We start from the raw sequence: 22256 nt of genomic DNA, 5'->3' as shown, positions 1-22256 counted from the left end.
AAATTGTAAATGGATCATTCCCCATATATTAAAGATGGGAAGTTCATTAGGGACAGAGCTAATGCTAGTAGTTCCCAAATGGGATTTTGTAAATATATTGAAGATTGTTGCTACATTTTCATACGTATCTATAAGATAGTTAAATGCTGACAATTATGCAAACATAAGCTTTTGTTTCATGATTACAATTTACATAGACGTTTATATTTCGATCAAATAGCTGAGAGAAGCATTGTTTCGTGGAAAGCCATCATTGCATTTGCCTAAGACTTTAACATAAGTAGTCGTTTTGCATGTACCAGCTGTTCAGAAACTCTATTCAAACTTTGTAGCCTATCTCTTTACTTTCATCTTGCGTGCTTACATTTATGCGTTACTTTCTCACGATTTCATCAAGTGGATGCTATTGTTTGAAGTGAAAAAAACAAACTCTCTGTTCATATTCAGTTTTTTAACCTCTATTTTTGTTTCCCCTACCTTGTGTTTGTTGTTCAAGGTGTCTTGTTCCTTGCCTAAAATAATACTTTGTATTACTATATTATTGTTTTTTTAACAAAAGTTTCATGTTTGTGTGTGGTTTCTCCCAAGTTTACTTAAGCTTTTGAGCTGGTCCAAACCCGAATGAAAAACCTTTCGTTCACGCAAAGCAAACACTTTGTTTTGTTGGTATACGATAACCGTGTGTTAAAAAATTGGGACAACACGACCCCTTCTCCAATTACCTTAACAACAATTTACAACTAATTTTATTTATTTTATAAATATACACAAATAAATTAATTAAACCAGCATATAAAATATGACAACTTTTTTTACTATGCATATACTCTGTGTGTTTCATCCAATACTCTGCTAGTTGGGTTTAATAGAGAGTTATTTTATATATTCTGAGTGGGTACTAATTATCAGTTATTATAATATTTGATAAATGATATATATAATTGTATGATACAAGAAAATCGTGTTTTTTTTTTTTTGGTTTTCCAATGTATTCTCCTGCCGATAGCTGAAGACTAATCCTTTTGAGGCGGGAGATCACATTAAGTGGGTAAACCTCTCCCAACAAAGCTTTCTCCGTACACACAGCCAAGAATCGAACTCCTGTCAATATGTTTAAGAAATCTAACTACCTACCAAATCCAGCTATCTACCAATTGTGCTGGGCTTTGTTGGTAGAAAATCGTGTTTAGTATGATGCCAACCAGCGATTTCTATGGAGCAGATGACCGCAAGGATAACAGATCGCTAAATACATTATGTTGCGACTGAAGTTGGGATATTTGCGCAATAACAATGGAAGACTAGGGTTTTAGAGATATGTTACTCGAATATGTAACTCTATATACATAGGTAAAGTTGGGATAGGATATTGTGACACCCAAGTTATGTTACACCCATGTGACACCCAGTCAATCTCACCGTTAGATCGCTTATGTTGATCAACGGTTATATTTATTTCCATCTTTGTATGGTCATGATTTCCCAAATTTAATATTTTATATTTATTTCTACCTTTGTATGGTTATGATTTTCCATATTTAATGCTTTCACTTTAAATTTGGGAAATCATGACCATACAAAGATGGAAATAAATATAACCGTTGGATCAACATAAGCGATCTAACGGTGAGATTAACTGGGTGTCACATAAGTGTAACATAACTTGGGTGTCACAATATCTTATCCCGGTAAAGTTTACCAAAAGTGGAGATTATTTATTGTGATGCGGGATCAACATTTTTTAGGTGATTCCCTTAGTGTAAATGAAATGGTAAAATTAAAAAAGAAAAAAAATAACAGAGATAAAAAGGGAAAAAAAAATTGATGTTATGAAAGGAAGCACCAGATTATTGAGTGGTCTTGGATCATAAAAAATATTTCCCTAAAAATGATAATATTTGTGTAGGACATAGCTTCTTTAATGATAAATAACGCCTTTTATCCATTAGTTTGTATTTGAATGTGAGGCAACGTTAGCACTAATCTTTTAGAAAATATAAAACCCACTATGCTCGTCCAAATAATAATAAATGAATTTAATATTATGTGAAGCAACAAAATTTGGCCTCGAATAATTAACGAATAATCTAATTTTTTTTGCAAAATGTGTATTTTTATAGAGAGAATTGTGGAAAAGATAAGGCAAAGAAGTATGATACAGTAAACAAAATTGATTAGCAATATCAGTTAATTAATATTATCTATCTAACAAATTTACGTTTGAGAAAATGGTCACAAACGGAAGTTGTATAGTGGGTTGATTTGCACAGTCAATAACAATTCACAACCGATTTTTTTTTTTAAATATACCTTAATTATTTTTATGAGGCGAGTAGGTTTCTTCTAGTTTTATTATAAGTTTTGACTTTTAGAGCCAGCTACTTGACTAATTTGGAGTACGGAACCAATGTTGTGAAAATCGGATCGGATCAGCCGGATTGACCAGGAATTCGATGAATTGGTCATCTGACCGGTCCGATTATCACATTGGATCGGTCAAGTATCAGACCCAGTACGACCCGGTGCGACTTGGTCGATTTTGGTGAAAAATACTTATAAAAAAAAAGTTTTTCAAAAAAAATATCATAATTGACATATTTGAGTGATCTGTTACTTATTGACTTAAATAAGTTATGTACTTACAATACTAATATTATCTCAGTTGTGCAAGGAATTTTGATTTGATAGTTAGAGATGTCGTTTACCGAACCTGAAACACCAATATAACAAGCATTATGTGTTTGTTTGATCCTTTATAGGACAATAATGTATAATTTATTGTTTTTTTATATTAAAATATTTAGAGTTTATATTATTTTTTTAGCTATTTGAGTATATTTATTATTTTTTTATATAAATTATAGATTTATATATAATTATCGAATTATGCGGTTGAACCAGTGACTCAGAGATCCGGTACCTCGACCTGGTTATTGACGGGACCAATTTTAATAACATTATACGGAACAGATTAGAAATAAAAAATTTAATTCCCTCCCAAAAATAATATAGGAGAATGAAACTAAAATCCTTTACTTTCCATTGCTCAATTTTTATGCAACAACTGATTTACCATTGTTTGGTTACAAGTGGTACTAGGAAACCGGTTCGGTGACGTCAACAACGGTCCGTGCGTTTTCAATTGTTGTATTCATAGAAGAGAATAAGACATCACAATTCAAAAAAGAAAACAGGCTTAACATAACATTAAACGGGGGACTAATATTTTTTATGTTATAAAAAATAATATATAATTAAAAGTATATGAAATTTATGTGGATCAATGTAATTAGAAGAGTGAGGAAAAAAAAAATTATTTCTTATTACATAAAAAATAGTAATTCGATATTTATGTTTATTTTTGCCCCAAAGCCTATTTGGTAATTTCAACAAATATGAGTGGTGGTTGCATGGCAGACGATTTCAAAGCGGAATTCCCATTCATAAGTAACCAACCAAACAATAAACAAAGAGATATTCCTTCCTTATTCTGATTCATATTCCATTCAACTCCCACGCCACTACCTCTACAACAAGTAGGGTTTTAAAATTAAAAAAGCCTTCACCTTTTCTTTTTTGTCATCTTATCCCCCCATCAATCATCAAATTACACATCTCATTAATCATATTCAATTCTGATTTCCCAGTTCACTTTGATTTCAGTGCACATTCTTCTTTTTAAGGATCATGCATCTATGTGATTTGGTGTCAATTTTGGGTTTTAATTTTGTGTTATTCCAAGGGGATATCATGTATATTGTTCCTCCTTCTTTCATTTAACAAGTGTTATGCATATATGTTATTGTAATGCATTATGTTATCTCTGAATGCATGTTGTATGGGGTGTTAATATGAAGCAAGTTATCATTCTTTAAATATTTTGATTTCAACAAGTGCTTTCCTGAATTCTTTGTGCAAAAATCTTTTGTTCTGCTTCCTCCGTTTCTTATGGAGTTGTAGCTTCTGCAAATTTTGCATTGGGGCCGTTGGATGGTTTAAAAAGGAAACACTCTATCTAAGAGAAGATTGTATTATATTCCACATGGCTCCAAATATGAGGCCTAAGTTATTTGTTCCATTCTTCTTGCTACTGTTAATGGCTCTTTGCTTTGGTGGTTCAAAAGCTGAATTCGAGCATCAAGTTTCACAAAAGCTCAGAGCTGCTCCGCATAAGAATGCAGGAACCAATGTAATTGATGGCACTGGTGTTGAGAATTCCTTCAAGTTTGAGGAACCCAATAATGTGCTAGGTAACAGAAAAGGTGGAAGCAGTAAAGTTTCGGTTTCAACGGTTGCATTGTTTACATTAGCAATGGCAGCTGCCACTGGTTTAGGTGCTGTGCCTTTCTTCTTTGTGGAGCTTGATCCACAATGGGCTGGATTATGCAATGGAATGGCAGCAGGTGTTATGTTGGCTGCAAGCTTTGATCTCATACAGGAAGGGCAGGATTATGGAGCTGGAAATTGGGTTGTGACTGGGATTTTAGCTGGTGGCATCTTTATTTGGTTATGTAAGAAGGTAATGATGATTTTTCCTGATCTTTGTATCACTATCTTTCTCCTTCTTGCACAGGAGAAAAAGGTGCTTTTCTGTTGTTGCTGTCTTTGTTGAGTGCTGCTTCTATGCAAGGTCATGGATACATTTAGTTTTCTTTTATGTTGTGTGAATTTGCAAACCATTTTAATTTCCTTTTCTCCCTGGTTTACACTATATGTAACTTATAAGGAAATGCCTTAAGGGTATTTGATGACTTGGCTTCAAGTATAGCACTACTAAAGATAAATATCTAAGTAGTTATACTCTCAGCTCATATAGATCATGTTCTATACACTCCTGTTCACCCTGTACTGTTTTCCTATTGGTAAGATTAGCTCCCTGTCTAATTTTCTTATTTTTTTTGGAATTTCAAATTTGAAAAAGGGCTTACATATTCACTTTTCTTGTTAGAAGCCATCAACATCATTTTTCAATGAATCTCACAAGTCACAATCAATCTACTTACGGAATGTTAGCAATTTTGATGACTGTTGTTATGTAATACCCAAATTTTAAGTAGCTTTGTCGTGGTCTCATTTGTGTCTTTCATAATCTTATGGGTTTTAGTTTCTCGAGCAATGTGGGGAAGTAAGTATGTTGGATATAAAGGGCGCTGATGCAACCAAAGTTGTTCTTGTAATTGGAATAATGACTCTCCATTCTTTTGGGGAGGGATCTGGAGTTGGGGTCTCCTTTGCTGGATCAAAGGGTTTCTCGCAAGGCCTGTTGGTAACTTTAGCTATTGCCGTACACAACATACCAGAGGGGTTGGCTGTGAGCATGGTGCTGGCATCAAGGGGTGTTTCCCCACAGAATGCTATGTTATGGAGCATTATTACATCTTTACCTCAGGTACATGTTAATTTAAAAGTTGAAATATATTACATTGTGAAGAAGAAAATATTATAGATTCAGTTTGAAGAGCTATCTTTCTGAAATTTTGTAGTAAATCTTTTGTCCCATCAGTCAGTTGTTGAAAGCCTCAATTTTGTCTTCTGTAATTGAGCTACAGTATGTTAAAATTATTCATAGGAGTATGTTTGGGTAGGTCTTGGTTGTTGCAACTTGCAACTTGTACGTGTACTGTACTTAGGTAGGCTTTAGTCTGAATCAAGTGAGGCATAATATGTTAAGTGGTTAGTCCATTTGGTTCTATGGTTTATTAACTTTCTTGCAACTCAGTCCTTTTATATGAAAATAACACAAAATTTTTGGTTGAGTGTTTCACTGTTGGCTAGCTTCATTCTATCCAATAACAGACTAATCTGTTCTTGTGTTATCACATAGTCCCGTCAAAGATATGCTCCCAGTGGCTACTAAAGTTGGGCCGAAAATACCTCTACAAGTATATTCTCGGAGACCAAAACACTAATTAGGGAGGATGAGACATATGGAACACTGCTCTTACATTTCTGTATTTCCTTCTAGTTTCTACTAGTGATACAATCATCCCTTGTTTGGATAGGATATGTTTCCTATCAGATATGGGTAGGAATAGCTTGAAATTCTCAATGTTCTCAAGCCTAATGGAATCAAATCCAACGTAAAACTGCTTGTGTCATGCGGCCAAGTCGGCAGTCGCATGGCCAGTCACTCTATACCTTAGGGCATCCAATTAGTTTAGTGTTTTTCATTAATACTATTAATATGTCCATTAATCCTAATAATTTAGTGAATAAAAAATGGTTAACTGTTACAAAATTTTTATAATTTTTTACCTGATAAAGTTGCTTCAGTAGTGGCTAAAAAATATTATCTTTAGGCTTGAGCTAGGACTATTAGGATTATTGCATATTGGTATGAGTGGATACTATGCTCTTCTAAAACTAGCCTAGTGGTCTTAATGTGTATAGTGTATACTATGCCTTATTTGTTAAAGTCAGCAAAAGAAACTTAATATATTGGACAATAATTCTTAAGACTTTTTTCTGATAACTTTTTTAAACTTGTTTTTGCACTCTTTGACCTGGCCTCTTTAAACATGTATAATGTTAATGCAGCCAATCGTAGCTGTTCCTTCATTTATTTGTGCTGATGCATTTAGTAAGTTCCTGCCTTTCTGTACGGGGTTTGCTGCTGGATGCATGATCTGGATGGTTGTTGCAGAAGTACTTCCTGATGCATTCAAGGTATGTACTTTTAATTTTTCATAAAATTGGATCTTCTGATCCTTTCATCTCGCATGACAATTTTAAGAATTGAAGTTGGCTTTCAATAACTACTATATTTTAGTTCTTTTTTTTTTAATGTTTTTACAACTGGTAAAGTAAGCCATTTGTGTCTGCCAAAAAAATAAATAAATAAGCAAGCCATTTGTCCATCTTTGATTTTGAACCTTCAAATTAAATATGCAGCAGTACTGTTTGGTTGCAAGAAGAATAAGCCTCCATTTGGAAATGATATGGCTCTTCGAGCCCTTGCTTTGCACAATCAAAAGCTACAATGTTTATGAAAACTTATTCTGTGCTTTTTACAAGTCATAGGTACTTCTGCATACCACCCCTAATGGATGGTCAAAGTTGTTGTGTGGCTGTAAAAAATGTGAAACGCCTAAACAAACGTTAATGTTTCTTAAATCTTAACAATCATAGTTATCCTCTTCATAAATGACTTGCTTACCAAACAAATTTTTAACATTCTTCTGCATTTGCTTTTGCACAGAATAGCAGCTTTTGAAAAGTCATAAATCTTGGAATTCCTAAATCCAGCACTGCTGTCATTTTTATTTCAAGCCCTGGTTCTAAGTAGTTGAATAGGTTAAAACATTACTTGAATGGTTTTTGTAATAAAATACAGTTTAGTTTGGTAATCAAGTTAGTTTATTGTATCATCTGATAGAAACCCAGACATTTGATTACAGAATGAGGGAAAATTACTGTACATTCAGATTCAAAGAAAAAATTATTTCAATCTAACACTCATGACACCAATATCAATAATACTTTTATCCCAAGTCGATGGCAGATGAATCCAAATGAAAAGTAGGAAAAGATTGATAAAAAAGATTAAATTCTTTTTTGACATCGGTTTCAAACTAAAAAGTTTAATACCAAATCTTAATCGTTAATTTTGGTGAATCTAACGGTTATAATTTATTGAATTATACTTATTAATTCCCAATAAGTTATAACCATTAGTTTGATAGAAATCAAATGTTAGTATTTGGTGTTAAAGGATCCAGTCTATATATATATATATATATATATATATATATAACATTATCCATAAAAAAAAATAGCAGTAAACAATTAAAAGGAAAAATAAATTAAAATAAAGATATATAAAAGGACAAAAGAGAATAAGAAAGTAAAAAAAAAAGACATAGAGGGACAACAAAAAAAAGAAGGAAAAATACATAAATAAATAAATCAGAGAAAAAAGATTGAAAGGAAAAAAGAAATAAAAAAAAAAGTTTTTTTTTTTTTTACCATTTTGTACCAACCTAGAGTGACCAGAGTATAGCATACTCATTAAATGACTAACTTGGAAACACTAATGTGAAGAGGGATGGCGACATCTTAATTTCTAAACTGGGTGGTTGGTGTATATCTTTGTTCTTTTACCACCCGTTTTCTTCCAGGGATTTGTAGGATTTTAGCTCTTTGTGCCAAACCTATAGACCTTTTGTACAATCCTGTTTTCAGATATATAATATTCGTTCCTCTTGCTTTTGGATACAGGAAGCCAATGCTTCGCAGGTTGCATCAGCAGCAACACTTTCGGTAGCATTTATGGAAGCTCTCAGCACCCTCTTTCAGAATTTCAACCGTGACTATAAGTGAGTTTGTATATTGTATTTTAATCAGCTACATTAGGTTGTATTCGGTTAGGAAAATACCAGAATTTTTAACATAGTGAGTTGGCATGCTTATTGACTCTTGGATTGATGAGTAGCCTCTACCACTATCTTATCCAATAAATACCCTTAAATCTAGTTGAATTCTGTCAAAATCTTTGCTGACTTTTCGTTGCTGTGTAGCATTACTCGCTCAGTTTTATTAGTTGTATGGATAGTATTAATCATCATTCCTCAAGGTGTTCGGTTTTGTTGCTGAATTTTAAAGATCAGAAATGTTGCTTAAATTTACTTTTTCCTTCTGCTATAGTTTTTTTATAATGACTGTAATATGAAGCTGAACTTCTTTGTTTTCCACATCAACACTACCACAGAAGTTAAGACTTTTTACTGATTTTTTTTTTTTTTTTATGTTGCAGCTCTGAGGATGCTTCTGGCTTCTTTGTTTCATTACTTTTTGGTGTTGGCCCATTACTTGGTGGGATTATTCTGGTTGCATTTGCTCTTGCTTTTCGTCTTCAGCATGCTCTTCTCATGGGCACAGCATGTGGTATTGCCTTTGTCCTTGGTGCCTGGCGACCAGTACAGCTTATTTTGTCTTCAAAATTGGGATTTGTTCCCGTTGTGACACTCCTTGCTATGGGTGCTGCTTTTATCCATGTTTCTAGCTCTGGTGTATTGAAGGTGGCAAGTCGCAAAAAAGCCTCAGTCAATGACTTACCAACAGTCACTGGCTTCCCAGTGAGTGTTCACACCCTTCAATCATTCATATCATGCGGTGCAGTTGCTTTACATGCTTTGGCTGAAGGACTTGCATTGGGAGTAGCTGCACCAAAAGCATATGGACTTGGTCGTCACATGGTCCTTCCAGTCTCTCTACACGGGCTTCCTCGAGGTGCTGCTGTCGCTAGCTGCATATTTGGTGCCACTGACAGTTGGCATGGTTCTCTTGCAACAGCTGCCATAATTGGATTTATGGGTCCAATATCAGCAATTGGATCTATTCTCTCTGGTATTGATTATAGTGGTCTTGATCACATAATGGTTCTGGCTTGTGGAGGATTAATTCCAAGTTTTGGAAATGTAGTTGTGAGAGCACTTAGCCTGGACAAGCGGAAGAGCACCTTCGGCCTCATTATGGGAATTGGGTTTGCTACTTTATGCTTAACATTCACTAGGCTGGTTTGCTTGCATACACCTTACTGCAATTCTGCGCCTGAGGCTGTCAGATAAGACGATAGTGCTGCATTTCCTGGATCCTCTATTGTTATGTGCTTACAACAGAAGTATACATTTCTCTAGTTTGATCTCCCAAGACATGTTGCCCAAATTTGAAGAGATCCTTAATAGAAGATTTAGAAGGAGTGAATTCAAGTGGAAGTGCCTTCTGAGGATTTATTGCCATGCACAGAAGATTGTAATGTATACCGACAGAACATTAGTTTTTTCTTTATTTTAGTGACAGGCTTTCTCCTTTGGTCTCATTTGTTTTGGGGCAGCCCCTCAAAATGGGGTGTGGGGGGAACTTCGGGCAGATTTACAAGTGACCAAGTTCCATTCAGATCATGTATATAGAATGTAAATAGTCATGCTCTAAATTGCCTACTTGATGATGAGCAATGTAAAACTGAAAAATGGATCAAATAGAACCAACACTTTCCTTTATCTTAAACTAGCATTTTGCTAGTTGTGTTCCAAGATATTTTATGACAATTGTTTATAATATATAAATAGCTATGGATGGTTAATTGTTTTTCTCTTATGCTTATGAGAAATAGCACTTGCGGCAGTGAAATAATTTTTTTTCTTTCTTTCAATTTTTACATCAGTAATTGTAAATTAATGAACAATTGGAAATTGCCTCTGGCAACTCAATAAAATAATAGTTCAACCTTGCTGTCCTCCAAGACTAGCTTGCTTTTAATGTAGGTCACAATATCACTATTAAGTCCCACGAACATTTAAAGTTGAATGAGTTTGAGGATAGCCCAAGAAGTTAGTAAACTCACGCAAACTAAAATGATTTAGAAACGCCCATGATTTTGTATTCGTGAAAATGGAGTGAATTAGGGCGGGAACACCTACCCTAGAAATAACAGGGGCCTAAGGTTGTCTATGGCTGCGACTAGTTAATGTTGGGATTAGTAGATCTTCTAAACATGTGAGATTTGTCAAATGCTTTTCATAATCATTATAATTCAAAAAACAGAAAAAGAAAGCATCTGATAAATTTTGGCATGTTGTTTATGTCATTATATTATAATTTGTAACACTGAACAAACAAGTGCCAGATTTTGGTGAGCATTCAAGTTATGAACAGTAGCAAAAGCAAAGCTAGAGAAAACTAAGAAAAGACAGTCTCTCCTATACTCTACAACAAACCAAATTGAATTGAATTGAATTGAATTGAATGTCAATGATGCCATCACTTGTAAAAATCCTCTTTGCTGTCTTCCACAGTGACCGGCTTGGGTTGGCCAACATTCTGTGACCCTGTAAACCTTGCCAATATGACAAAGGTCATCCCTCCAAGAACATTGTTCAAGAGTCTAAGAACCAACACAGAGGACTTGAATGCCAAGGGAGGAAGACCTTTCTCCAACATGAACTCAACACCATTCAGAGTTTGGTATCTGAGATTGCTACTAAAACCCATATGAGCAGCCCAAGTAAGAGCATTCAAAAGAGTAGGAGGAGGCTTGTTGGGTGTCTCAAAATTAGGATCCATCTTCTTCCTCATCATAATCAAACCATTGGAAATGGCAGTTCCAACAAGGCCAACAGCAAAGCCAACAAGAGCAAACACAGCTCCCTTGTAGACAAGAGTTCCAAAGCGGTCCATAATGCCATAAGGACCCGGTTCAAACATGTGACTGTTGGGGCAAGTAGCAAACATTGCTGGCAGATTTGATGAAGAAGAGGACAAGGTTGGTGCCAAGAGATACATGAGTGTGAAATTGAGAATAGAACCAACAACAAGAGTTGAAAAAACAAAGTCAAGCTCATTCAAACCGAAATTGGGACGAGTAGCCATGTCACCAAGAACACATGCACTCACACCCACCAACTCCTCCATCAAAACCTTGAAAGGAAATTGTGGATCAGCTGCAACCCTTGATCTCCATCCATTTACAACCATACCCAGAACCCCAAATCCATCACCATCACCATCACCGTTATTCAAGTCCCCATCAGAGTCTCCTCCTCCGCCGCGGCCGCAGCCGCCGCCTCCTCCTCCGCCGTGGCCTGCAGAGAAGGAAAGGTGCAATCTTTGGTTGGGCTTGATGGAGAGAATGCGAGGAGGCCGCCAAGGGAAAGAAGGGGCATTATGGTAATAACGGTAGTGACCGGAGAGAGGAGAAAAACGCATGGCTTGTGCTGCCATTGCCATTGTTACTATGAATCAAATCCCTGAAATGTAACAACACACATCAACACAACAATTCGAAGAGGCAACAAAAAAGATTGGAAATTGAAAACAGAAAATCACATTATAATGATTTTAATTGAATATTGAAGAAATGCAGATAATACAACAACAAATGAGCGAACAACTATAACCTTCAAAACCCTACTAGATACGCCCTAAACAAAGATAGTGAGTGTCTCAGTGACGAAACTAGCGAATTGAAACTCGTCAGCTGCCACGTGGATTACGCTAAATCGGAGAGAAACAAGATATTTCAATATTACACTGTATAAAGATATAATAATATTTTTGTCCCCCCCAGAAAGCTTACTTTTTCGGGTCATTATAAAGGTAAGGAGGGCTTTCCATTTTAAACCCAAACAATCCCACGTGATGCAACACTTCAACATAATGGGTGACAATCATTTTTCATCACTAAAAGTTGTACTCTTAATTTTATCTATTGAATTTATTTATATCTAACAACTCAAATTTTTTAGTAATGTAAGTCATTGGATACAAGTGGGTCAATAATCAAGATTGAGTGTAAGACTTCTAATTCTTATACCGATGTAAGAATATATTGCCCCTATTATAATTTATAATGATGAGATTATATTAAGTAATTTGATAGTATTAACTTTTCTTATGCGAAGAAAAAAACAATAAAAAGTAAAGTGGGCATTTTTGAAAAAAAATATATATATTTTCATAAATTATTTAATAATTTTTTGGAGTTACCCAACCCTAATTATCTCTTTGAGACGAGTTGGCTCCCTCCGATATCCCCACGGGCTTCGACTCTTTGAGTCGGCTATGAGACTCTTCGACTCTTTAATAATTTTAATCACGAGGCAGTTTGTAAATTGAATTCAAAGTGAATAATCTTCCTTGCTCCCACTATATAAATATTTCTTATTGCCTATAGCAATGTTATTAAATTTGAACCCATTATCGACTCGGTCAAAATATCAATGGATCGTTGGTTGAACTGTTCAAGTTAATTTTATATAAAAACATATAATAAATTTATAAATAGAAATAATATAACAATCAAATTAATTTCCCTTATTAATTAGCATGTCACTCCTCTTCTTTTATATGCAAAGTTCAAATCTCAAAAGTGCAATTATAATGGAATATTTTGCTATAATTTTCAAAAATTGGTTCAATCAAAAAATTGATACAAAATTAATACGATTGAGCCCAATTTTTTACCAATTTATTGATTCTTGACCGAATTACATATATTTTTTACCAATTTACCGATTCTTCTTGACCGGATTACATATATAACTACATAATTGACTGTGGAACCGATTTTAATAACACTAGTCTCTAGTTGCTAGCAGCAGAAAACCCAAGTCCTTATTTCTCAAGAAATTCAAATAGAAGCATCTATATCTATTATATATATATTCTACTTCCTTTTTGTGCCAATGGGTTATCAATGAAGTAGGTTCAATATTTTGGTGTAGGACTTAATATCCTTTTGTTCACGGAACTAATCTCTAATGTTGCGCAGGTTCAGGCATAGTTATGTACTATGCTCAAACTACTCTGAGCATGTAACCTCTCTTAAAAACGACTAACGTTTAGCCCGAAAAAGAGAAAATAAAACAAATAAAAAAAGAAAAGAAAAGGAAGAACAATACCCCGTATTTGCACTTTAACAAGATGGCATAAATATCAAACACTTGCTCAAGAAATAAGATATGTACTATTCTATATATAAAGGAATACCACGGTTTTTCATTTGATGAGACATGGTTAGATATCTGTATGTATGACATGCCTCGTTCCAACTTCAGTGCATAGCTGTGGAAGAGAATACAAATGCTTGTGACAAATAACCAAAAAGAATCCACCCTACACTAACTTGACATGTCACATGCCCACAAAACTTGATCCACTTGGACCTAAAACTTCACCCATCACATGTATATTCCACACTTCTCATGAGTTACTGACGCAAGAATAAATCCAATAAATGTATCAAGTTTACAAAAGACTGATCTGAACAAAGCCTATTCTCAATACCCAACTATGTATCTTTCTTTTTCTTCTTTTTTAAAATTTTTTTTTTTTTCTGAAAACCTTTCTAGCTTTGCCTCCTTTTGTTTAAGAAGAAAAATGTAGGATGAAAAGGAGGGGGGGGAATGAAAAACCACCAGAATACTAGACAGCAATAATTGTTAGCCTATTCTTTAAAAGCTGCATTGATTGAGATGTACTGGAAGATACTCCCAGCAATGAAACCGTCCACAACAAGAAGGAAACCCCTTTCATCTACCAGTTTTTGCTCTTTTCATTCCACTAGAATTGAATGGAGATACACTACCGCTTGGTCCAGGACTCTCTTCTCTGAAATTTGAATTCAGCAATGCTAATTCCCGCAACTGCTGCCTCTTAATAAAGTCCTGGGACTCATCCTGCATATCACAAGTTGACATTCAAGAGAAAGTAAATATTAAAAACTTCTCACAACATTGATGAATCAACAAAGTGGTTACCATATCGAAGTTTCCGTTTTCCTGATTTCCAACCAAAAGATGGTTTGAGTCAAGGAATATATTGTTCTAAACAGTAGAACTTGGGAAAAGGGTTTAAATTGCACCATATTTTTAAGATATTATCCACCAATTTAATCAGCTAGGTTAAAGTGATTCCAACAGAATGTTTCAGGAAAAAGGGAAAGGTAAAAGGAAAATCATCTGGTCTCCAACTGAATGATAATAAGTCAACCTACAAGGGTTTGAATCCTTTAAAGTTCAAGGCAAACTTTAGAAAGTAAAATGTAAAGTGGAAAACCTTGGATGAGAAAACAAAAGGAGTGGTTTCTGTTAGGAGTCCCCCATTGATTATGTAGGCAACTAGTGTGGGATTTATAAGGCCTTGGACACTCTTACTCTTTCAGCTAGCTTTTAGGGTGGTGATCCCATGGGTCCCTATCATTTAGTGCTCTCGTTGAGAGCCGGATCGCGAAAAGGGCTACCTGATAGGTGGGTGAAGCTGCCCAAAGGGGGAAAGGGCTACCACCGGGTTAGAGTGAGCCGCCATGGACGTCGGCCTTAAAGGGGGGTGGCAATGTTAGGAGTCCTATATTGATTGTGTAGGCAACTAGTGTGGGATTTATAAGGCCTTGGGCACATCCACCCTTTGAGCTAGCTTTTGGGGTGGTGATCCCATGGATCCTTATCAGTTTCCCTAACCCAATAATTGTTATCAAGTCACTTAATATCTAGCTTCGAAACTTTTATTCCTCACTTCAAAAAATCAAATGATATCACTTGTAGTTGTATCCACGGAATTAACTATTCACCTTACAAACTTAAAAACATTAAAGATAAGCTGTTTATTTACATTTACTTTTTCAAATGTGTCTACACTTTCCTAGATCAGTAATGTTAATACTGGCCTTAAACAAAGTGAAGTAGAATAGCAGCCAGCTCACCCAACATCATGTAGAGAGAAGATTAAGATACAGGGTCAAGGAACTCACCACAGGTTTGAGCAATTCTTCTATAACTTCCTGAGCCTGCCTGAGCCTTATATCAACAATATTAGCAGGTAAATCAGCCTCAATTAAAATGTGTAGTGGCTCATTGAGATGCTCATAGCCTGGTCTTCCTCTTAATTTCTCTTCCTTAAGATCAAAAAGGATAATAATCTCAGTTATTACACAAAAAATAAAATATATAGATTAATAAAAAAGGAAGCATCAATTTTTTTTTATGCATTTTTCAATATAAGACCTGGAAAATCATATGAAGGTCTTCATTACCTTGTCTGGATCCTTTATTGATCCCTTTCCTCTAATATACACCCGGCAACCTGTAGTAGCTTCTACCCGTTTCAGGGAATTGCCTCGAGGTCCCAGAAGTCTTCCAACAAAATTGAACTAATGCAACAAAGACAAAGAGAAATATATTTAAATTACTTTAGTTGATAGAACCTTCAGTTTCAGGAAAGATAAAATACAGCGGTCTGACCAAGTAATTAATTGCCTATGTTAAACTAGAATTTGTATAAAAGCTTACATTGGGGTATGTATCAACTGGAATTTCCAAGCGCAAAATCCTCTTAACAGTGTATGAACTGGGACTTGCAGGAGCAACTTGCCAGTCCATTGTCATTCCAGGAGTTCCACATAATCTCTGCTTTGCATAAAAAAAGTTACGTTATCTGAGATGCATAAAAGCTCATATAGTGCAGAAAAAGAACATGGTGAAGAACAAGAACAAGAACAAGAACAAATGATAAAGGTTTTTGTTATTAAAAAAAAAAAAAAAAAACTAGAAAAGAACTAGCATTATCAATCCAGGTAGCCAACGATCCAGGAAGTTAAGAAGTTACATACTGAAAAGTGAGGCAACCAGATCAAAATAGAGATAATTGAACGAAGCAGTGTCAAAGTTTTCAGCAGGTCATATAGTTTGCTTTCATGGATAATATGATCAGTCATATTCTCTATTACCTATACCCACCTTTGCTTTCAGCAGTTCACGTTACTACTTTAAAGTATTATCGCATTGGGACGTTGAACAACAAGATAATGCCAATATCACCATACCACAAAGTGTTCTGACTTAGATCACAGAGAAGATTGGATCTGTCTGCCCTTTTCTCAAAATTTTCATTTTTTTTCTGAGAGTTGGAAGCGCTTATTGGTTTGCTTGTTTTTACTCATCCCTCTTCTCATAAAATTCCTTCTAATTAATGAATGCGTTCAAACTTCAGTCATGCCCTTCTATTATTTAACATTTTTTGACATACAAGATCCTTGACTAAATTAAACTACATGGCCTCACATCCTGTCTCGAGTCAGGGTCCTGTTTCTCAGGAAATTAATATGAAGTTTTAAGAATGAATGAGCACAGAGCCTGCATCTGCTCCGATCTCAAACCTGATCTTATGGCACTCACTCACACACGCATATATCACAGTCCAAGCCTTGCTCACAATGCCATGTGTCAAATTCCTGAGATAAATTTCAACCAAAACTTCACTCCTCCCCCCTTCTTTATAGAAAGCTTCATACATGAGTAAGCCATTTCATCAAATTGATGTGTTCCATCTTAATTGTCTTCCCCAATCTTTCTTAATCAATATTTTAGGTATTTTCAACCCATTATTATGGGGAAACCCAAAAATTCATTTTTTTTATCTTTTCCAATGAGTTTGACCCTTCCCTGGACCCTGTGCATAGTGGAAGCTTTATAGTACCAGGCAAGGTATAGGTATTACTCCCACTATATTATCCTAAAACTTTATATTTTAATAATAACTTTCTTTGAGCCTGTTTGGCACTTTTTTTTTAAGCTAAAAGCTACTTTTAAGCTAAAGTTAAAAAAAAAAAAAGAGCTTGAAAAATAAAGCTAAAGCTGTTTGATGATTATATTGAAGGAGGGAAAGTGAAATAATTTGTTATTAAGGTGGATTATTAGGGTAAAGGATAAAATTTACAAAAACAAGTTTAGAATAAAGGTAAAATTGTAAAATAAATATGAGGACTCCAAAAAGCTGATATACATCTTAAAAAAAACTCCTCTTGGGAGCTTTTAACTTTTAGCTTTTTTCTTTATTATATTATATATATATATATATATATATATATATACATATTTATAATAAAAGCTTTTATAAAATTATATTTGGTTAAACTTCTATTTTTAAGGAGACAATAAGTTAAAAATAAGACATGCTAAACAGGCACTTTGTGTTGTGGTATGTGATAATAAATATTATCCTAAACCATCAACAACTTGCTGGCGATATACTACCTACTACTACTATTATTAATGAATGGATGCAAGGAATAAGCACAATATGCCATGAGTTGAATACTTCTTACATCACAATCCAGACCATTGGGCTAACTGTAAATGACAAAATCTTAACATTGTCCAACTGTAGGAATTAAACAAGTAAATGAGAATTTATAGTCTTATATAAGAGTCACTTACTAGTCATGCACTATAGAAAGTAGCATAACAAAATTTGTATCTAACTGTAGATGACAAAATCTTAACATTGTCCAACTGTAGGAATTAAACAAGTAAATAAGAACTTAATAGTCTTATATAAGAGTCACTTACTAGTCATGCACTATAGAAAGTAGCATAAAAAAATTTGTATCTACATGAACAAATGATACTCAAACTATGACAAGCATAAGTTGTGGATATAAATTTCAGATGTAAAGATAAATAATTTGAATAGCAGTCACCTCCTGCTGAAGACCATTCCATCCACCCAATCCTGTCCCAGTGACATTTGACATGAGGTTGGAAGATGCCAAAGGACTAGGGCTTCTATGCCGCAGTCGGTCAAAGTCACCAAAACCTTGATTGGACAACATTCCAGAAGCTCTTATTATTTCTGCACAAGGAGAACCAATGTAATAAGAAACCTATGGCTATATGTACTATTTAAAATCATAACTATTGAATAGAAAAGGATCTTGCTGTAAAAAATATATTTAAATTTATTTTATGAAAAAAAAAATGGAGCAATGAACAGATATTGTGGAACAAACTATATCAAAAAGAAGACAACATCATTTGTAACGAACTTATCAAAGTCCTTCTTTCCTAAAAGATTAAGCTATTACATGAAGGTACATGAATGGTTTAATATCCCTAACATGCTCCCTCGTGCAAGAGAGCTTTGAGCTTGATGTGTGAACAATCCAATGGGCCTACTTTACCTTGTGCTGAAATTCAACTTCTATTAAGAAGAAGGAAAGCAACAAAGATCGAATTCCTCAACACTTGGTCAATGAGTCTTTAATACCATGTTAAGTACCAACTCTCATAAAAGCTTAAGTTGTTTGGTTAAGACACATGAATGGTTTATATCTCTAACAGAACTACATCAGCCGAAGTTCAATATTGACAGAAACTGAACAGCATATGCAAGGCCTAAGTTTTTGTGAGCAAGATCCCTTGCAGTCAACTCCCCCTATATTAAAGGTACCAGGCCAGTAGTGCAGTACCCTGCATAATATTTAAACACCAAGTTCTTCTCCTTAATGCTATATTTGGAACATTTTGATTTTTGAGTGGATAGCAAGAGACCTGAAAGGAAGGAAAGGAAGGGGATACAAAAATTACTTCCCTTGTTTGGATGTTTGAGAAAGGAAATCACAGAAACCTCTACCCATAGCTTGGGAGTATACGTTAAAGTGAGGGGCGCAGAAATGTTAGCTCAAATGGTACTAAGCCCTTACGGGGCCTGCTTGATCACAGGATCGAATGCTTTTCTCCTCCCTTCCCCCTCTTTACCTCTCATCCAAGCATAGCATAAGGCCCAAAATCACAAATGAAAAATAATGTCAAATACTTCTAATCTGACATTTTCATTTTCCCATACAGAATATAAGCAAGGTCCCTTTGTAAGGATCTTCTATTAGTCATCAAAAGATAATGAAGGATATCCGTACTTCAAAACTAACCCAACAGATTTATACTTTTCAGATTCTTAAATCATAAACGCAGAGGAACATTATCAACATCAAAATTTCCATTGCTTATTTTACATTTGATTTACCTGTAAATTTGTCAAATTTACAACAAAGAAAATCCAGTTAATATTTACAAGGTTAAAACTATGAAGTGCATTATACAAAAGACCCAACCCAACCATCACTCACCACAACAACAACTTCAATGATCAAATAACATAGAAAACGGTCTAATTGGGGTTTTAATCCCCCACCACTAAACTCGCAGTTTTCTCAAAGAAAAAGAAACATCAGTGTACTGTCAAGTGAATTGAGAAGAAAACCATGTCACCCCAATCAACACTGAAGGGTGGGAAAGGGAAAGGAAAAAGCAATCGATGCATGATCAATAGGATAATAAAGGCGATCTGGGCACATTAAGCATGCTGCTATATACAAGAAAAAGTGAAAATAACAAAGAAAGAGAGACAGATCCACAACTAAACCTTGATTCAATAGACGAGTGCATATGGGAAGAACTTGCATGAAAGGTCCAAGCTTTTGATGCTCTGCCAACAACTCAGTCACGTACTGACTGAAAAAAAAAAAAAGAATCCCAAGTAATGAACAATACCAAAGGGAAATTCAAAATTTGAAGAATGAAATGAATGAGATGAATTCACCAAGATTGTATTTTTATACCTGTCCACATCTGGGGTGGTTCTAATCTGAGGAGAAGCAGCTCTAGCTGGTGAGAAATTGGGATTATACAAACCAGACATGGCTAATTTCTCAGGAAGAAAAAAAAGTGACTTAGGTTTAGTTGGTGTGGTTGGTTCTACTTCTTATAGAAGAAAAGGGACAAACGCAGCAACATCTGTAATTAGGAGGAAAAAGGGTAGACAGATATCTGAATTTTACACAAGGGGAGGCAACAAAATCCTTTTTTTTATTTTTTTTCCTTTTTTTTTTCATAAGTTTTCCTTTCAAATTTGATAATATTATATTATATGATTACTTCTTTGTCATAAGCTAAGAACAAGAATAATAAAAGTTAAAGAGAGGTGGAGGAGCGGAATGGGATACTGTAGCTAAAATTAATGTGGTAAAAGATAGATATTTTTTGAGTGCGAGAAAAGATTATGACAGTGGGGTAGAAGGTGAAGAAAATTGACCGGTGGAAAAGGTGTAGAAGGATGCAAGATTTTTTTATTTTTTTTTATTTTTTTTTATCTGAATGAATAATGGTATGTGGTGTGACTGTTTGTGAACTCATAGAGACTGTGAAGCAGGTCTAGACACGTGTTAGGCATGCATACAATCATAGGTTTTATGCTAACTAATGATTAGGGATTACAATTTACAAACAAATAATAAGGTTTGTGTCTTAAGATTATAGTAGAGAGAGAGACAAAGGAAAGGAGAGACCAATGAGCAACGATAATGATATTTGCCAACGCGCTCTTAGCTGGACCCAGTCACTACACACACTACTCTTTTACAATTTTTAGCCTATGAGAATGATTTAGGTTATTTTTATTTTTATCAAATTAATCTATTGTCAATTTAATATAATTATATATTTTGAAGAGTATATTAAAAACTGTTTTTTTCTTCTTTTTCAAAAAAATTTCAAAAATTGTCAGTTGAAAAATGAAATCTAACGGTAATTAAAATAATAATAAATTAGTAATAAAAATATTTGATAATAAAGATATCCTGCGTAACTCAATGGGTGCAGCTCAGTTGGTAACTTGACGTTGAGTTAGTGGGGTTGGATATGTGTTCGATTCCCGCTGAATGCATTCTTGGGGAGGGGGTTGAACCTTTAGCCATCACTGTTCCCCAGCACTCTGGATTAGTCTCATAGTCGGCTCAAAGAGTCGAAGCTCGTGGGGATACCGGAGGGAGCCAACTCATCTCAAAGAGATAATTAGGGTTGGGTAACTCCAAAAGAAAAGATATTTTTCGTGTTATTAGTATCTTCTTATTCAAAATCTATAAATAATATCCGTATCTTATTCTATATGACATTTTTTATAATATTTCTTCGGCGCTTAAAATTTTATACTTGACTTGTATTATTAGTAATGAGTGAATTCTTAAAAATTTAAAAACATATTATTAATATGTTAAGTAAATAATACACATTATTAATAATTCACTACTTGTTAACATGCATAGGATTTTGAATATATAAATAACATTGCTACATTTTTTTCTTTAACATTCTATTTGACAGTTTTTTACTTTCTGTACTTCATATTTTAAGTAATCAATATTCAAAATATCTCTAAAATGAACCATTTCAATATCATCCGTGATTGAATAAAATTCTTTTAAGATAAAAAATATTAAAAATGATTTTTTCGAACATTTAATGATTAATATATCAGATTATTCAGTTGTTTAAATATTTATGTTTTACAACATAAGATCTCACTGGGAATTGTAGACCAAATCAAGGTTTATCCCAATGACTATGGCCCTGTTTTGTAAAATAATTTTTTATTTTTAAAAACAAAAAAATTTGTTTGATGACCTTAGTTTTGTAAAACTGATTTTGAAAACAATTTCCTTTTTCTTGTTTTTAGAACAGAAATTGGAGAACAACTCTAAGTTGTTTTTGTTTTCATTTCTAATTTTTTTTGTTCCCAAAACATTGAAAACACGGAGAACGGCATATTCTCATTAATAACATTTGTGTAATTATCCAGTCACTTTCATATTATACTTTCGACAAGGAGCCATAACTGCATCTTCGAAAAATTGTGCAAATCTCTTCTGAGCTTTCTTGCGGGCCTTGTCGCTCCATGAACCGATAACAAGGTAATCGGTGTAAAACCATGTATATGTCTCATGTATGAAAGTAGTGTTATTTTGATTTAACGAGAAAAGGGCAAAAAGGTAACATTGGTGTAAGAGTTATTAGAAGGTATTAAATAGTTAAATGTTATTGATAACTGTTGATAGGTGGAGTTATCAAAAGTTATAAAGCATTTAGTTTTCATAAAAAAGATATAGAAAACGTAAAAGAGAAACTTTTCACCATTAAAGATCTTCCGCAATC

The 22256-nt window shown here is 34.3% G+C and overlaps 3 protein-coding genes across 4 annotated transcripts; 1 reads left to right on the top strand and 2 right to left on the bottom strand.

Moving 5' to 3' along the window:
• Positions 1–3501: 3501 nt before the first annotated feature.
• Positions 3502–9981, top strand: LOC133301983 (putative zinc transporter At3g08650). The gene is made up of 5 exons (XM_061501691.1): positions 3502–4519; positions 5105–5389; positions 6538–6666; positions 8218–8315; positions 8753–9981. Exons 1-5 carry the CDS (start codon positions 4043–4045, stop codon positions 9564–9566), a joined length of 1803 nt encoding a protein of 600 aa, XP_061357675.1. The 5' UTR covers positions 3502–4042; the 3' UTR covers positions 9567–9981.
• Positions 9982–10632: 651 nt separating this feature from the next.
• LOC133301987 (protein RETICULATA-RELATED 3, chloroplastic-like) lies at positions 10633–11974 on the bottom strand. 2 transcript variants are annotated; one of them, XM_061501694.1, is made up of 2 exons: positions 11895–11974; positions 10633–11744 (listed from the first exon to the last, which is right to left on the bottom strand). In XM_061501694.1, exon 2 carries the CDS (start codon positions 11722–11724, stop codon positions 10759–10761), a length of 966 nt encoding a protein of 321 aa, XP_061357678.1. In that variant the 5' UTR covers positions 11725–11744; positions 11895–11974; the 3' UTR covers positions 10633–10758. The 2 variants fall into 2 exon arrangements, with proteins under 2 accessions (XP_061357678.1, XP_061357679.1); XM_061501695.1 differs by lacking the exon at positions 11895–11974 and adding an exon at positions 11824–11888.
• A 1473-nt stretch (positions 11975–13447) lies between these two features.
• On the bottom strand, positions 13448–20164 carry LOC133301982 (KH domain-containing protein At2g38610). The gene is made up of 7 exons (XM_061501690.1): positions 19889–20164; positions 19693–19781; positions 17972–18123; positions 15783–15899; positions 15527–15643; positions 15245–15388; positions 13448–14174 (listed from the first exon to the last, which is right to left on the bottom strand). Exons 1-7 carry the CDS (start codon positions 19966–19968, stop codon positions 14028–14030), a joined length of 846 nt encoding a protein of 281 aa, XP_061357674.1. The 5' UTR covers positions 19969–20164; the 3' UTR covers positions 13448–14027.
• Between the last annotated feature and the right edge of the window lie 2092 nt (positions 20165–22256).

This window comes from Gastrolobium bilobum, unplaced genomic scaffold (assembly GCF_033153095.1).
Source record: "Gastrolobium bilobum isolate Gb01-03AN ecotype WA unplaced genomic scaffold, APGP_CSIRO_Gbil_v1 utg3596, whole genome shotgun sequence".
Classification (NCBI taxonomy): Eukaryota; Viridiplantae; Streptophyta; class Magnoliopsida; order Fabales; family Fabaceae; genus Gastrolobium; species Gastrolobium bilobum.
This window is presented reverse-complemented; position numbering and strand designations above follow the sequence as displayed.

Excerpts from the sequence above, each read along its gene's own strand:
- LOC133301983 (XM_061501691.1), top strand. The coding sequence starts at position 4,043 with ATGGCTCCAAATATGAGGCCTAAGTTATTTGTTCCATTCTTCTTGCTA. Across the intron at positions 5,390-6,537 it reads TTATTACATCTTTACCTCAG|CCAATCGTAGCTGTTCCTTC; the intron begins GTACATGTTAAT and ends ATGTTAATGCAG. Across the intron at positions 6,667-8,217 it reads TACTTCCTGATGCATTCAAG|GAAGCCAATGCTTCGCAGGT; the intron begins GTATGTACTTTT and ends TTTTGGATACAG.
- LOC133301982 (XM_061501690.1), bottom strand. The coding sequence starts at position 19,968 with ATGTCTGGTTTGTATAATCCCAATTTCTCACCAGCTAGAGCTGCTTCT. Across the intron at positions 18,124-19,692 it reads CACTCGTCTATTGAATCAAG|AAATAATAAGAGCTTCTGGA; the intron begins GTTTAGTTGTGG and ends CTCCTTGTGCAG. Across the intron at positions 15,900-17,971 it reads GGAATGGTCTTCAGCAGGAG|AGATTATGTGGAACTCCTGG; the intron begins GTGACTGCTATT and ends TATGCAAAGCAG.
- LOC133301987 (XM_061501694.1), bottom strand. The coding sequence starts at position 11,724 with ATGGCAATGGCAGCACAAGCCATGCGTTTTTCTCCTCTCTCCGGTCAC.